At 52.5% G+C, this 16,988-nt stretch overlaps 1 protein-coding gene and 1 long non-coding RNA gene across 7 annotated transcripts; one reads left to right on the forward strand and one right to left on the reverse strand.

The window, feature by feature from the left end:
- Window positions 1-949: 949 nt before the first annotated feature.
- LOC143436758 (uncharacterized) lies at window positions 950-6,353 on the reverse strand. Its single transcript, XR_013106564.1, has 3 exons — window positions 6,087-6,353; window positions 3,429-3,541; window positions 950-1,026 (listed from the first exon to the last, which is right to left on the reverse strand). It is a non-coding gene; the product is annotated as an uncharacterized LOC143436758 (long non-coding RNA).
- Window positions 6,354-12,067: 5,714 nt separating this feature from the next.
- Ankrd9 (ankyrin repeat domain 9) lies at window positions 12,068-14,712 on the forward strand. 6 transcript variants are annotated; one of them, XM_076921130.1, is made up of 4 exons: window positions 12,068-12,290; window positions 13,006-13,247; window positions 13,358-13,482; window positions 13,580-14,712. In XM_076921130.1, the coding sequence occupies exon 4, from the start codon at window positions 13,637-13,639 to the stop codon at window positions 14,621-14,623; it is 987 nt and encodes a 328-aa protein (XP_076777245.1). In that variant the 5' UTR covers window positions 12,068-12,290; window positions 13,006-13,247; window positions 13,358-13,482; window positions 13,580-13,636; the 3' UTR covers window positions 14,624-14,712. The 6 variants fall into 6 exon arrangements, with proteins under 6 accessions (XP_076777245.1, XP_076777244.1, XP_076777242.1 ...); XM_076921128.1 differs by having other exon boundaries at window positions 12,107-12,290; window positions 13,006-13,188; XM_076921132.1 differs by lacking the exon at window positions 12,068-12,290 and adding an exon at window positions 12,322-12,704.
- Window positions 14,713-16,988: the final 2,276 nt, after the last annotated feature.

A 16,988-nucleotide genomic window follows, 5' to 3' on the forward strand; every position in this document is an offset into this window, starting at 1 on the left:
TGACATTGGTTGTGGCAGATATATTGGGGTCTCTAGAAGAACAGGACCAGTAGAACGTGTTATATTTAGTATTTAATATATTATATCCAATTGTATTTCTATCCAATTGTATATTACATGCATAATTACAAGAGGGGACTCAGTACATTGACAGGATTGAAGGTAGTCTGAGCACCATCTCCACCTGCGTGCTGGAGAGCCAGAGAACGCAGTCTCTGAGGGGCTCAGTCTAAGCAGCAGGGACCTCCCATTGCGTTCGCACAGCCCGGGATGAAGGCCTGCTCACTTCCTGGGTCACCTGTTGAATGGACACTGACCTAATGAAGTGACTGGTGCTATGTTCCTGTCTGTCATCCCAGTGTTCAGAGAGGCTGAGACAGGAGGATAATCAGATTACGAGGTTAAGACCAGTTGGACTATAATGTGAGACCTTCTCAAAACCAAACAACAAACCAATCAAACAAGCTTGCTGAAGAAACCGGGCGGGGTGGGGTGGGGGTTGGGAATCAGAAGAGCAGAACTTGCACATGCTGGCTGGCTTTCTCCCATGTTTTTTGTTTTTTGTTTTTTTCTCTCTCTCTCCCTCACCCCCAATACAGGGTCTCTCTATGTAATTCTAGCTGGCCTAGAACTCCTTGTGTAGATCAAGATGGTCTGGAACTCACTGAGATCTGCCTGGCGCTGTCTCCAAAGTGCTGAGATTAAAGACACGTGCCACCACACCTGTCATCTCCCATTTTATTCCACCTAGGCCCCCAGCCTATCACATACTGTTGCACACATTCAGTTGTTGACCCACAAGTCAGTTGGCATTGGGAATGGCCTCACTGACAGACCCCGACGTTTGCCTTACCAGCTCTTAGCATTTTCGGGCTGCTGGAGCTGTGGGCTGGCCCTGGAAGGGTACAGGCAGAGCATTCAGCATTGGTACCTTTGGCTTTATAAAAAGGCTCCTTCGGAGGGTCCTCATCCTCCAGGAAGTCTCCATGCTCACACAGCTAGAGTCCTCAGTACAGATCCAAGGGCCTGTTTCAGGGAAAACCAGTGACGTTACTGGGTGTTTTGCCTGACAACCCAACTCCCTGGCCAGGGATGGAAGAGTCTTTCTGCCTACCTTGTGTCTCATGGTGGACGTTTGTGAAGGGAGGAGCTACATCTTTGACAGTGTCCAGACCCCAGTGGGGTTATTCAGAACTTACATAGGTAAAGCCATTCCTTTCTGGGAGGGAGTGAAGCTTCCAGCCTGCTTGTGTGATACCATCCCTGGGGAGATGTGAACACGGATCTACTCACTCCAGAAAGGGAAGTGATGACAGACCAAAGCAATGATGCCACCCACTTGGTGAGCCAGTGAGGTTATTGGGACACTTACAGGATTGTGAGGGACCCAAAGGCAGCTGCACCGTCAAGGCCCACCCCAACGCTGGTGACGGCTCACCAGAGCTGGAAACCTGGAGCTCTCTGAGCAAGATGCAGGCAGCTCCACAGGTCTGAGAGTCTCTCCTCCTTGGCAGTCCTCACTACTTATATAATAACAGGGAGAGGGAGCTTTGTGAATCTGGTATGTTTCAGGACAACCTAAAGCTTCTGAGTTGTTTGCTTCTTGAACCTATTGTTTTGTTTTTTCAAGATGGTTTCTCTGTATAGTCCTGGCTGTCCTGGGACTCACTCTGTAGACCAGGCTAGCCTCAAACTCAGAGATCTGCTCACCTCTGCCTCCCAAGTGCTGGGATTAAAGGTATGCGCCACCACTGCCTGGCCGACTTGTTGACTCTTAAGGGGCCCCCTCCTGGATGGAATGTTTCTGCTCACCGGAAATTGCAGACCAACAATGTTGCCCTGTCCTTCCTCTCAGTCTTGGTCTCTCCTTGTAAAGTGACCTGACTATCATGACCTAGCACACAGGTAGTCATGAGATAAGGTTAATGAGACAGCGTTTTGTCAGCAGGCCCTGCCTCTTAATCATAGCAATAACTGCTGACTCCTGGTTCTTTCAAAGGACTTCGATGCCATTAGGTATATACCCAGAAGTGACACAGCCGTGTCAGATGGTACTGTATTTAGTCCCCCAAGGAACCTCCTTACTGATACTGAAGTAGCCACACCAGTTTATAGTCCCATTAGCTGTGACTTAAGAGGTTCTCCTGGCTCCAGTCCTTGCTGGCATCTACTGTACTTGTTTCCTTGAGGGTGGCGATTCTGACAGGGTGAGATGATCTCAAAGCAGTTTTAATTTTCATGTTCCTGATGGGTAAAGATGTTGAATACTTTTCAAATATTTGTTAAAACGTGTTTATATTTCCTTTTTTTTTTTTAGAATTGAACATTTCATTCTCAAATATTTATTGGAATGGATTTATATTTAATGTTGAGAATTAGCTATTTGAGTCTATCAATTGGGTGATTTTTTTGTTTGTTTGTTTTTTGGTTTTTTTTGGTTTTTTGAGACAGTGTTTCTCTGTGTAGTCCTGGCTGTCCTGGAACTCACTCTGTATCTGTAGACCAGGCTGGCCTCGAACTCAGAAATCCACCTGCCTCTGCCTCCCAAGTGCTGGGATTAAAGGCGTGCGCCACCACTGCCTGGCTTTGTTTAGTTTTTATAGTTCTTTATAGATTCTTGATATTAATCCATTATTGGAAGTATTGGCTATATAGCATTTGGTTGCCAAAGACATCATTCCCTGACTGTAGGCTTGATTGATTGATTGACTTTTATCTTGTAGATAGAATGTGGCCATATGTATGTTACTAAAGCACTCTTCCATTGAGGGGTGTGACAGCCCAGCCATGTAGGCTGACTCTGGGCTTGTTTTTCTTTCAACAGTGTCTTGTTTGTTTATGGAAATATAAAGGCGCCCTGGGGCTGGAGCAACGGCCCAGAGCATTGGCTGCTCTTACAGAGGATCTGGGTTCATTTCCCTGCACACACATGGTGACTCCCAAACATCTGTACTCCAGCTTCAGAAGAACTTGGTGCCCTATTCTGGCCTTTACAGTCTGGCACACATATGGTGCACATACATACATGCAGGCAAATACTCATGCACATAGAGATAAATGTTAAAATAAGAATGAGGTCGGGCTGGAGAGATGGCTCAGTGGTTAAGAGCACTGACTGCGCTTCCAGAGGTCCTGAGTTCAATTCCCAGCAACGTGGTGGCTCACAACCATCTATAATGGGATCCGATGCCCTCTTCTGGTGTGTCTGAAGACAGCAGCAGTGCACTTACATATATATTAATTAATTAATTAATTAATTAATTAATTAAAAAAGAATGATAGTGACTCAGTTACTGGGATAGTCTCTGTGCCCAGCATGGCTGTGCCCACAGGGACCCAGTAGACTCTCACAATGTCCTCTGGATGTCTCTATTGGGCAGATGAGGGGATTCGTGCAGGTTCTGTTCTTGCCTGTGGCTGTGCCATACCTGGATGTAATGAGCCACCTGTTGAGAACACAGGACACCGTCATCATTATGCTGGGAGAGCAGGGATGCCACAGCCATTCCCCTTGTGACCAAAGAGTGCTTCTCCAACTGGTCTAAGCAAAAGAGATAAGTAACCAGTTCATTAAATGGAAAAGGCAGGGTGATCAGGCACAGCTGAACCCGTGATCAAGCACAGCTGGATCCTGGAGTCCTACAAAGACACAAAAGAGAGAGGCCACAGGGCCTGGCTCACACTAAGGTAGGAATACAGGCTAAACAGAAAAAAAAAAAAATCCATCTCCTGGGAACTTGCATTCCTGACACCTGCATTCTATTTAACTATGTAATAGAAGTGAAACATGAAATTCCAGCTCAAGTGGTTTTTTGAGGATTTATTTTTGACTATGTGTCTGTGTGGTTGTGTGCATATGTGCGTGTGTAGATGTGTGCACATGTGAGTGCAAATGTCTGCAGAATTCAGCAGAGGCCGTCAGATCCCCTGAACTTACAGTTTCCAGCATGGGTGCTGGGAACCAAATTTGGGTTCTCAGCAAAAGCATCAAGTGACCTTAACTGATAAGTCATCTCTCTACTCTAGGACTCAATTCTTTTAGGAAACATTAGTGAATACCACATATGTAACTTGGCATGAGAGCCAGCATTTAACTGGGATAGGATGCCTACCTACAAAAGGAATGGTGACATGTGAGACTCTGGGATCAGTCCCCAGCACTATAAAGAAATATCAGCCTTTCTGGACACTGTCAGGGCCTTCCAAGGAGCCCCCCCTCCCCTTTAGCTTCCTCGATGATGACACAAGACTTCCCACTTGGCCTGTCTATAGTCCCCACCTGGCTGGTACAAGCTGGCCAAACTCTGCTCAGTTTTGGCCTGGCCACCAGGCAAAACAAGAGGTTGCCCATTTATAGACTCCTGGCACCACTGCATATCTTTATTGGCTAGTATGTGAACTGCCTGCTCATACTGGAGCACTGTCCTGGGTTGGTCCTCCCAGCTGGGTTATGGCAGCTTTTTCTATACCTTTGCTATGTGTATCAGATGTTTCTCGTTCTAGTAAGTTACATTCCTTGTGTTGAGCCTTGAGAGAGCAGTAGGATACCTCCAGAGGAGGCTGGGAGAGCTGGAGACCTCTGAGCAGAGGAAGGCCAGAGGAGAACAGAGCTCATCCTTAAAGACCAGGTAAGTTTTGGTTCAGCCAGGTAACAGAAAGATAGGACCTGGGTGGGGTGGGGACAACCATGGGAGGGCCCACACATACTGACTCACAGGCTCCTGGCCACTTTAAACCCTGGTTCTGCCATTGGGAACACTTCCTTCTTGATCTCGGAGAATCTCTCTGACTCATTACAGATACGTGGTCAGCATTCAGACATGTCACCTAGGCCAGGTCACTAGCTGATGAGTGGCTGGCCATGTAGAACCCAGAAAGTGCGGCAGCAGCTGCTCCATGGGGCTGCCATTGCCTGAACCTCTGAGCCTACACTTAGCTCTCATAGGCTGTCCTCCTATCCCAGTGTCAGCCTCCGTGGGCCCGACTGGTGTTCAGGTAACACTTCTAGGTGGTCAGTGAATGAAGTCTTCCAGCCCCATCCCTTCTCACTGAGAAGATGGCCATGAAAACTGAAACCATGGCTGCAGATGTAGCCAGTGGTGAAGTGCTTTCCTAGATGCTGGAGGCCCTAGCTCAGTCCTCAGTGTTATATAAACAGCCATGTCTGCTGTAATCACAGCACTTGGGAAGTGAAGGCAGTGGGACAACCATAAGTTCCAGGTCATACTACTCAATACACAGAAAGAGACCAGCCTAGGATATGTAAGACCATGTCTCATAACTAAGAGAGTGAGTGGCCCATAGCACACCCCCCTCCCAGAGGGTTTGTGTGCAATTAGCTCTTGATAGGGAAGGGAGAGCAGCCAGCCACTGGTAAGGGTGCTCATGGTCCTGGAAACAATGTGGTAAAACTCAGTCACACACACACACACACACTCACACACACACACACACACACTCACGGTGCGGAGGCTGGGGAGATGGCTCTGCCATTAAGAGCACTGTCTACTTTTCCAGAGGACTCAGGTTTGATTTCCAGCATCCACATCGTGGCTCACAAACATCTGGAACTCCTGTTCCAGAGGGTATAATACTCTCTCCCTGGCTTCCTCAGACACTGCACACATGTGCACACACACACACACACACACCACACACACACCACACACACACCACACACACATGCATGCACGCACGCACACACAGAGGCAAACACCCACATATAAGTAAAAATCAAAGGAAAAAATAGACAGGAAAGTCGAAGAGCGTGAGGTGGGAAGGGGAGGCCAAGGGCGGGCTTGGGTGGATGTGATTGAAATCCATTATGTACGTCTATGAAGATGTCACAATGCCCCTATTGTGATGTGCAAAGTATACTAATAAAATATTAAAAAATAAACTATCAGAGTAGATGCACACACCATCACCTGTACCTGTGCCCTCCTGAGCATCCATGCCCAACCCCCACAAGAAGAAGTGCCTGTGTCCCTGGCTGAGCCTCCTTCTCTCCAGGCAAGCACCATCCCTGCTAGTCATCCCAAGGTGTCATTCTGAAAGGTTTCCACACCAGGACCGGCTACACTCACCCTCCAGTGATGGTAGCTTCACAGCCGTCCTTCAAGGCTGCCTGGGGATGGCTGTGAAGGGGGTTTCTCAGAGGGAAGGACAGACATTGTGTGCAGGGCAGAGAGGATAATCTTTCAGTGCAGTGCACGTGACGCTCACACCGGGGCATGGTTGGGTTGGCTCGTGTGCCTGTGTGCATGGCCACCTACACTCTGGGGCACATTCACACACCTACTCAAGCCCTCCCTCCGTACCCTCTGACTTTTTCTCTACTTCCTCAGAAATGTCTCCAGTCCTCTACTTGGCTGGTGCCTGAACCCTGTTCAAATAAAGTTCTTACTTCACCTAACCTTGGGGAAGGACATTGTGACCTGTGTGGCAATGATCCTGTCTTGGTTGCCTGGCACCACTGGTCCCCACTGACCACACTTCCTCCTTAGGCCACGTTAGCATCCGCCCAGGCCCCCTGCACCTGTTTTGGCTTCTGAGGTCTCCTTTCCCCTTTGCTAGAAGCACTAGGTTCCAACCTTGGACTTTCTCACTTCTCTCTGATGTCCCCTTTGTGTGGTATGTGTGCATGTGCATACCACAGCATGATCGGAGGTCAGAGGATATCCCCAGGGAGTCAGTTCTCTTCCTTCACCATGTCCTGGGGTCCTGGGGATGACTGGGATTGGCACCAAGCATGTTTCCTGACTGAACTAGCCGTCTTCCTAGTCTTTGAGCAGGAAGTACTCATAATCCCAGCTGCCCCTCAGCCAGATCTCCCCAACTTCCTGTTGCTCTGGACATACCTCTTCCAGTTCCATACTGACTCCTCTCCAGCCTCCAGATACCCCGAGACTCTGGAACCTTGGGCTCTCCCCTCACACACCGAGTAAGATCTAGGCAATGTGTGACCCCTCAGCTGTCACCCGCAGCAGCTGCAGCAGCTGCTCCTGCTCTTTATCCTCTGCAGCCACAGGGAGCTGAGAGGGTAGGCCACATGGCTCCTCTGTTGGGAGCTCTCCTAGCTTCTGAGTCCTGATTCCTGCTTGCCTGCAGTGGCCCTCAGTTTCTAGTCCCTTCTCCACACACCCCCCAACCCCCAACCCCCGCCCTCACTGAGCAGCTCAGCTGCCTAGGTATACACAGAAGCTTTGACCCAGGCAGTGGACAAGGTCTCCATGAGAGAGGAAAATGTGCCTGGGGTCAGGTCTCAGCAAACACATAGCAAGGTCAAAGGTTATGCCCAGTTAGTAAGATTTCCCGCTTCATCACCCCCAACCCCTCCAACCTTGGGGTCTCCTCAGCCTCTCTGGGAATCATGGTGTCCTGTCTGTCTTCCATGTCTCACATCCATTTGACCTTCCAAAGAAGAAGATGCCCCTTCATGACTGTCTACATGGTAACCTGGGCACCCTTGAAGGACAACAATGACATGCCTGAGGCAGGTTGGGGCATGGGTTACGGTTGATCTTGGCACAATCATAGGCCTGTCTGTGGTGCCTGCAGTTTGGGCAGGGTTGTTCACAGCACTGGAATCCTTCATGCCAGGCCATGGGGCACAGCTTATCCAGCAAGCCTGTGACCCAGCGCAGCAGGCAGGCAGGATGAGTCGTTTCTGCCATCTCTGCCTGCTCAGCACAGCAATGAGGCCGGACAACCTTGAAGGAATATCGGTATACTCTGGACTGGGAGGAGAGGAGGAGAGAGGGAGGGAGGCAGAGTAGTGGGATTTTATCACATCCTCTCCAGAGAAAGCATTAACCCATTGCTGAGGTCAGGAGTCCTGACTCTCAATACAATCGCACTGGGGACTTGGTTTCCAACACGAAAGCCTCAAGGGACATATTCAAGCCGCAGCAGTGACCTTGGGGACATGGCAAACTGCCGAGGGTAGGGCTGTTTGGTGCCATAATGGAGAGAGCCGCCTGCCACCAGAGAGCCACAGGACAGGGAACAAGGTTCAGAACAGCTGGAGCTTTTAAATCTATCAGCCTGCTGTCTTGTCTCTCTCCTCCCCAGGGGCTCAGGATGGCCTTGAACTCATAGCAACCTACCTACCTCAGCTGGTTGAATGGTGGTCGTTTGTCACCACATTGCTACCTGCTGTTTCTCTCAGGGAGCCAGTATTATTTTGTGTATATATGTCTGACTAACTCACAAGTAAATTAACTTCCTCCCCTCCACCTGCACCTCAGGTCTGCAGCACACATCCACGCTCCTGCCTCAGCAGGTATGGCCCAGTGGACTCGCTGTGGCCCGCTGACCTCTGAGCCTCTCCCACGGCTCGCTCGCACAGGTTCCCCCTGAGCGCTCTCCAGCAACTTGTCTGGGCTTTTTGGCTAAGTGCCTGAGCGCACACTGCTTCTGAGCAGGTGAGGGATGGGATCAGGTGGCTGTAGAGCCCTCTGAGAAGCACAGCTAGGAGACGAAGCCAGAGACTTGGCTTCAGAGACTCCAAGTGCCTTCCTGGCCTTGTGACCTGTGCCCTTTCACCCTCATGACACAATGGACTGTAGAAAGAGCTACGTCTCACCTAAGCTGTGCAAAAGTAGAATTGTGTAAGGAGCCACAAGACGAGCTGCAGGAAGCCTTCTCTCCACATCTCCCTAGGGTGGAGGAGGAGCTCCTGGAGGCACACTTACCACCATAATAGACATCCAGAAGACAACAGTTGAAGAACCCAGAGAAGGCTTGTTGAAAGCTGAGGCCCAGGAAGGTGGGGCTTGGAGCCCTAGCTAGCACAGTGCTCTTTAGCCCCCTTACTCGTGACCATGACAGGCAGTTGCTCGCCATGGATCTCCCAGGAGCTGGTTACGTTTACAAGGTAACGCTGCCTCGAGCTGGTATAGGCGTGTTGGGGTCTCGGCTGACAGACTGATGTAAACACATTTTGTATAGGTAGGTTACAAATACGCCTGCATGCCCTGGGTGTTTGTCCCCTCTCTCTGGACTTGAGAGCCTTATGTATCTCTTGGGACTTCTTAGCTGGCCTAGGGTACTGTGGTGGTCATTCCTGACTGTCAACTTGATTGCGTCTAGGATGAACTACAATCCAGAAATGGAGGGCACACCTGTAATACAGATCTTGAGGCTGGAAGACACAGGCTTCTGACCTAGGTCTTGATAAGTAGATATTGAGGCATAGTGGCCATGAAAAAGCTTAGGCCCGGGCAAGGTAGTACACGCCTTTAATCCTAAGAAACTGAGGAAAGCAGATCTCTGAGTTCAAGGTCAGCCTGGGACAAAGCAAATTCCAGATCCAGGTGTGGTGCTACAACCTTCTGCTGGAGGCCAACATAAGGACATTGGAAGAAGGAAAGCTCACTCTGTTTCGCCTGCTTGCACTTACTTGCAGGCACATCTGTTGGAAACCACTTCTTCAGGATTCCAGCTCATACAGAAGCCCAGTTGTAACTTTAATTTTTTCAAACCTTATTTATTTATTTATTTATTTGGTTTTTTCGAGACAGGGTTTCTCTGTATAGCACTGGCTGTCCTGGAACTCACTCTAGACCAGGCTGGCCTCGAACTCAGAAATCCACCTGCCTCTGCCTCCCAAGTGCTGGGATTAAAGGAGTGCGCCACCACTGCCCGGCACTCAAACCTTATTTTTAATAATGGTTCGTAAATGCTTTAACCTCCCTTGTAGCCCACCACCCGCTAGAGGTAGAGAAAAAGAAAGAATATGGGGGAAGTGGACATGTTTAGAAAGGTTCTTTGGAGCAAAGAGCCTCTGGTTCCATCTGTGTTGTCTGGACATGGGCAGTTCAGTTCATAGGTCAGCAGCAGCAGACCAGATCCACTCGAAAAGACTTTGAGGATACGCCAGCAGTCCAGTTCGGCAGAGTTGGGGTATCAAACAAGAATCAGCAGCAGTGGTACTACCTAGCAGAGACAGCCAGGCCTCAGCCTCAGCTCAAGTCAGCAGGAGGGACCAGGAAGAATTCTAGGAGAAGTTCTCTGCTGTGTCTCTCTCAGGGAATCAAAGATCAGAGAAGACTCGAGACCCACAAGCGTTGCACAGCGAGCTCTATAGGCAAACCTAGCTCAGACTTCATCGCTGTTCTTATACTCTCTCCAAACATCACGTGTCCGCCATGGGTCTTGCCTCAGCACGTGTGTCTGTCTCAGTTGACATCACTCTGCCAATCAGCCCAGGTTCACAGAAGAGGCAACAAACTGCAGCACACCACCAGAAATTCTGTGTGTGTGTGTGTATGTGTGTGTGTTTCTCTATGGAGTCCTGACAAATGCTGCTCAACAACACAGTACAATACATGCATGTCGTTAGTAAAGAATCCTTTATCACATGTCCTTTCATGCGCTGGCTTTAGCAGAACATCCACTCTCTGTGTCTGCTTCGGTGAAACGTTCCTTCACGAGACTGCCTTAGTCTTTCACCTGTGTCTGCTTCAGGAAAACACTCCTTCACCTGTTTGCCACAGCAAAACACCATCCAACACAACTGACTTTCCAAAGAACCCTTAAGTTTCCATTTCAACTAGCCCAGTGAGGCTGAGTGACTACTAGATCCTTGGACTTCCCGTTCACAGCTGCCCATTGCTGGGTTAGTTGAACTACAGACTAAGTCATTACAATAAATTCCCTTAATATACAGAGACATTCCATAAATTCTGTGACTCTGGAGAACCCTGATTAGAGTAACAGGAAGTCTCCATGTGTGTATGTGTGTGTGTGTGGGGGGGGGGGGGTTGTATACCTGCTTGAGTCTGCTCAAAGGACCTAGGGAGAGTCCAGCCTAAAGTCCCTTAGCCCCTGCTGGCACAAAGGAGCCAAGAGGGTTGAAGGCTGTGTACACATTTGCTCTGAGGTAGGGTAGGAGAGGGTGGTTTGAAGGCGCTGGCTGTCTGCTGGACAGAGGCAGGAGGAAGGGCCTGGATGGAGGCTTCATGAACCTTTGGCCCTAACTGAGCTTCTAAGGGCATTCTGGGAAAAGAAGCTAGCTGGGCCTGTGAATGGAGTTTGGAACTATTTCACCAGGGGGATCCTTGCCTCTGATAAGGTGGAGTGAGAGTTCCAAGGCCCAGGCGTGGCCCCGTTAAGTAGTGCATTTGGAATGGACTTAGCTCTCCCATACCCTCAAAGTCAGGACCTCAAGCTCCCTTAAGCTCTAGGATTTTCTGTGGGAAGGCTAGATGGAGTTCCCAGTTCCTCCTGAGAAACAGCGGAAATGCCAGCTTCCCGAAGAGTGTACCTTTCTTGGGATAACTTACTCTGTGTGTGTGTGTTTTGAGACAGGGTTTCTCTGAAGTCCCAGCTGTCCTGGAACTCACTTTGTAGACCAGACTGGCCTTCAGTTCAGAGATCCACCTGCCTCTGCCTCCTGAGTGCTGGGATTAAAGGCGTGCTGGCGCCATATCATAACCGACTTAAATAACTATATATGTCTTAGCAGGGCTCATAATTCTGCCCCTCTACTTTTTCTCCTGTGTTGGTGAAGTCAAAGTGAAAGAAAGTGTTTAGCCCAGGAGAAGACACAATAAGGCGCCATAAACAGCTCTTACCCACGCACCCATCCATGTCTCCCTTTTGAGGTTGGAACTGAGGCTAGCCATGCCAGAGCGCTGGCAGGGCAGAGTAAGGTGCAAACCTTTAAGGACTCAGTCCTATTCTAGGCCTTCCCACATGCAGATGGCATAACAGCTGGATGTTTCCCCAAGGTCACTGAGGGTCAGAGTAACGGAGGCCCAGAACAGGACTCTTGCTCCATTCGCAAGCCAGGGAACCTATTCTTGTGTGTAATCCTTGGAGCGCACCGACCCAGCTCCAGGAGGCGGCCCGGACTCGCCCCGCCTCTGTCATGCCCCGCCCTCCAAGCTCCGCCCCGTCCCCGGCTTCTCTCACTCCCCCCATCCCGGGCCCTCAAGTTTCTCCGAAGTTTTCCGCGGGTCTCGCTGAGAGTCCCGCCCCCTGGCCCATGACGCAACAATGGTGCAGCGCGGCGACCAATGGGTAGCGGCGGGGGCCGGCGGCCTGAGCCAATGGCGACGGCGGCCCGTCCCGCGGTCCTGCCCGGCCCCGGCCGCACTGCGCCGCCCGCCGCCCGCCCCTTGGCGGCACCGGCACCGGGAGACCGGGTCGCGGCGGCTCAGATTGCGGCGGGCGCAGGCGACGGCGGTCGCTTCCGCTCCCGGCGCCGTGGGATCTCTGTCTGCTTGCCCGTGCATGGACGGCGCGCTCTCCGGCCCGCCGCAGGGACAGGGTCGCGCGGCTTGGTGAGTCGCCTGCCCGGAGCGCCCCCGTGCGCAGGTGCAGCCCCTGATCCTGGCCACCGGCCCGCAGACACTTGGGCGCGCCCCGGGAGGGGTCAGGGAGGATCTGGCCGGCGGCCCAAGCTCCAGTCACAGAGCTGCGGCCGTGACTCTGCCCAGTGACGTGGGGCGACCGAACTTTACGTAACCCGCCCGGCACCCCACGCGTGCCCACACAGTGCACCTGGGGCGCAGGGGGCCCAGGCTCGGGAAGGAGCTGCAGTCTTGCTAATCCCTCCAGAGGGGCGGCTGCCGCAGCCCACTCCATAGTGCCCACCTTTGTAACCCAGTTACCGCTAATGGTCATGACACTGTGGACGAGGCCCTCTAGTTGTCCCAGGTCCCTTGTAACCTAGAGCTTACCCTTGCTGGAGGCAGGTAGGGCTCTTGGGCAGGGAGGCCAAGGGTGAACGGCCAGGGCTCAGTTGAGGCTTGGAGCCCAAGGTTGAGGTAGGGTTTAAACTGGGGTCTGTAATGTCAGGACCGGGCCTCAGAATGTAGGAGACCTAGGCTCTTGTCCTGGCTCAGCCTGACTTGATGATTGACCTTGGACTAGCTTGTCCCCCGTTGAAAAATGGGATGGCCGAGCACATCGGCCTCATGTGGATGGACTTGGAGTGGGCTGCAGGTGGTGTACACTCCAATCCCTCCGTTGACTTTACCTTTTCCCTCCTCCCAGGAGCTCATTCCCGATGGGCAGCAAAATTGTTTGCAGATAAAAGAGCCAGAGCCACTCCCCAACTCGGGCTGCCGGCCCTGGGCCACCACTTTCTTATTGATGAGGAGCTGGGGTTTGGTGTGTTTGAGTGAATTTCCGCATCTATAGAACCCAGGGCAGCCTGCAGGAACCGGCTAAGTCTAAGTGAGTTATGTCCATGACCCTCCTGGAGAGATGCCTGAGTACTCTCTGTCGGGGTCAAGGTAGAAGTGGAGTTGGGGCTGGATTTGGGGCTGCGAGGATGATTTGGGCTCAATTTGTGCTGTGAGCCTGAGTCTTCTGGAGTGTCCGACGGGTTCCTCTTTATTTGCAGTTGGAAGGACCTGGCTCAGGTGTGAAAGGAGCTTTCTTTGAAGGTTCCAGGGCTGCAAAGGGTTGGCAGACGGAAGGCCCCAGCAGATCCAGCCTTCTCTAGCACAAGCGAGAGAGGGAGTGCAGGTGCAGAAATTCAAGCATGGTTCTGGGCCTAAGAGAGAATAGAGCAGGGGTCAGTGACTAGCAGAGTCAATTCACTTGACCCCACTTCGTCTCGCAGGTTGGTCTGGGTGGTGTGAACCCATGCTTTGAGGCCAAGACACTCCCGGAGGCCAGCATGCCGTGGGACGCCAGGCCTGGACGAAGCGCCAACGGAGGGCCCGAGGGTCCGGGCGCAGCTCGCTTGCGCGTGCAGAAGCAGTGCCGGAAGTCATCCTTCGCCTTCTACCTAGCAGTACGAGATCTGCTACCAGTGTGGCTACTCGAGGACATGCGCGCCAGCGAAGCCTTCCACTGGGACGAGCGCGGGCGCGCTGCTGCATATTCGCCGTCCGAGGCCCTGCTCTACGCACTCGTGCACGACCACCAAGCCTATGCTCACTACCTGCTGGCTACCTTCCCACGGCGAGCACTCGCCCCTCCTAGCGCGGGCTTCCGCTGCTGCACCGCGCCAGGACCGCACGTGGCGCTGGCGGTGCGCTACAACCGCGTGGGCATCCTGCGCCGCATCCTGCGAACCGTGCAGGACTTCCCAGTGGAAGAGCGTGTGCGCCTCCTGGACCGGCGTGGCTGCAGCCGGGTAGAAGGCGGTGGCACATCTCTGCACGTGGCCTGTGAGCTCGCACGCCCTGAGTGCCTCTTTCTGCTGCTTGGCCACGGAGCTTCTCCGGGCCTTCGAGACGGCAGTGGCTTTACACCGTTGGAGCTGCTGCTGCGCCAACTGAACCAGGACGCCAGCTCAGCCCCTACTGCTGCAGAGGCCGCCTCTGCCACCGTCAACGCTGCGGCTGCCGCCAACACCACTTCGTCTGTGGAGGTGTGTCAGCGTCGCCTGCTGCTGCTTGACCTGCTAGCACTCTACACCCCGGGGGGCGGGGTCGTAGGTTCAGCTCGATGTGAACTGCTAGGAGACCGGCTACGCTGGCAGAGGTTGCTGGGTGAGGACAAGTTCCAGTGGCTAGCAGGGCTGGCGCCACCCTCCCTCTTTGTCCGTGCCATGCAGGTGTTGGTCACCACTATCTCACCTGGCCGCTTCCCGGAGGCCTTGGATGAACTGCCTCTGCCACCCTTTTTGCAGCCCTTGGACCTCACGGGCAAGGGCTAGATTCAGGGGACCCTGACACAGTATTTGGGGACAGAAGTATTTTTGAGAGCATTGTACTGGCACTTCACATATATGGATCTCTGACTGTACAGAGGAATCTGCCTGGTCTGTCGCATGTACTTGGGGTAGGGCTGCCAGGTTGCTCAAGTGTAAGAGCTGCCTGCTCAGCCAAGGATGAGGGTGAGGACCTAGAGTCCCGGGGGAGGTGACAGCTGAGCCAAGCAGGAGAGGAACAGAGGGTGGGGACTCTAATGACCAAGCAACAGGACAGAATGTGCTGAGGCCAAGGGGACAAGCTTGTGTGGCTCCCTCCTGTGCTGTCAGCCTCAGAAATGGCCCATGAATTGGACTTGATCCTATGTCCAGGAGGACAAGCAGAGCTGAGCAGGCAGCTATAGCAGGGGTTGAGTGGGAGCCAGGCTGGCTGTTTGTATTCTCATCTCACACTGAGTCATTGCTTCTCCACCCAGGCCTGGAATTGGCCATTTTGCCCTCAGTCAGGACTGGCAGGTACTAGCCCTGGTCTTCCACACCTGCTTCACCACAGGCTTTGGGCCCCCTGTATCATGTGTCCTCATCAGAACCAGGTGTGCCTTCCAGGTTCCCAACCTAGGGATGGGCTTCCCTACTCACAATGGATGTTAGGTGGTGCTTATGGGGCTGTTATCACCCTGGGTAGGCTTCTTCCCCATCCTGGAGAGCTGCTTTCTGCTGGACACTTCAGAAGGTTGGAGGCTTGTTAATGAATGCACAATCATCCTTCAGGATAAAGGGACCTTGGCTGCAAAACTGGGTTCGCACCCCGAGGAACTTCGAGACTGGGTAGGGCCCTTCCCTATCCAGGGATTTTGCTAGGCAGTGAAATTCAACCTTTGTGGCACAGGCTTGTGGGCCATGATGTGCTGCCAGGAGCCGAGGCTAGCAGTCTGCTGAAGTGGCCAGCCTGACTGGGGGCACCTGCTGCTGAGTGCAGCATGCCTGGGGGTGGGAATGTCCCACAGGAGGGAAAGCCTGGAGAATAGGAAGGGCCCTAGACTTTGCTGCCTCTGTCCTGGGCCCGTGTTACCGTCAAGGGACTTTAGGCCATTTCCCAGGCCTGAAAATGAGAGGTTTCTTGCTGCTATAGATCCTACATCTAGACTGGAGGCTCTGCTTCCCTCTGACTGAGTACCTTCTCTGAGTCCTGGCAGTTGTGGGTGATGGGTGTTAGTGTCTTCCTATGCCCTAAGTTTGGCTCATTCACAATCAGTCCCCTTGGGCTTCTAGGAGGTCCCAGGTCCAGATGCCATTGGAGGTGGCATTTCCTTATTTGTAGGACATGATCGATGGTTTGCTGTAGCTCCTGGGGAGCCTGTTGGGAATCTTGGCTTCCCCTCTCCTGTCTCTAGATCAGTGCCCTTTGGGCTCTGCTGGTGCAGAGCTGGGTGCTTTTCTGGTGCCTTTTAGGTAGACAGACTGCTGCCTTCCTAACCTCCCCAGAGCTGCTTGGTCTGGAGGAGCGTCAGTGTGCTATGTAGGCCCTGTGGTCATCAGGGAGACCTTGTGGGAGGAAATGGCACCACAGAGGAAGGACCTAGCCCGGGAAAGGTACAGGGGAACATCAAGCCCAAGAGGAGTGGCTTGGCTCATGGTGACAAGCACTTAAGTGTCGTGGTTAGTCACCATGGATGCGGATTGTTTTACTACTGAGTGGCCCCCAGGCCTCTGTGCAAAGGCAGACTCACCAAGGGCACAGATGTGGGAGGTGAAAGAAGGCAGCCCCAGAGGGGTGGAGAATCCTTGCCAACTACCTCAGAGGAAGGCCTGATTTCTGCCACAGCTGTTTATTGTCATGGGATGCCTAGTGCTGGCCTGCGCTTCAGGAAGCAAGAGGGCCTGGAAAGGTGGTTCAGGCTGATAAACAAGGCCTCATTTATCGTTGGGATGGCTGTTTCTGAGAGGAAAGTGGGTGGCCTCAGTGTGTGTCTTATCTGTCCCCTCTGCCCTCCAGCCCCAGGAAGGGCTGTGGTACCACCTGACACATTACCACCCTGGCCATGAGCTTGCAGGACTGACTAGAGCTTGCCAAGCTCTGTGCCGGCATGGCATCCACTATCAGCTAGTGGTAGGTGACCTTGTTGTCTCCAAAACAGACAAGCAAGCTGTGTTCTCTTGGTGAATTCTTCACTTGCCCCCATCAAATGTATGTGTCCCTAGGAGATCTGTACTGTAGTCCAGTTAGAGTTCAGGAGCCAGAACTCTGGACCCTGATGTCTATCAGGGAAGACAGCGAACTGAGCCACTGAGACTTGTTACTGAGGGACTCACCTGCCTTCGAAGGTCAGTCTGCACTGGTGGTGTAGCCTGCTGCTGCTCCCATCCTCTG

Source organism: Arvicanthis niloticus, chromosome 23 (genome assembly GCF_011762505.2).
Source record: "Arvicanthis niloticus isolate mArvNil1 chromosome 23, mArvNil1.pat.X, whole genome shotgun sequence".
Lineage (NCBI taxonomy): Eukaryota > Metazoa > Chordata > Mammalia > Rodentia > Muridae > Arvicanthis > Arvicanthis niloticus.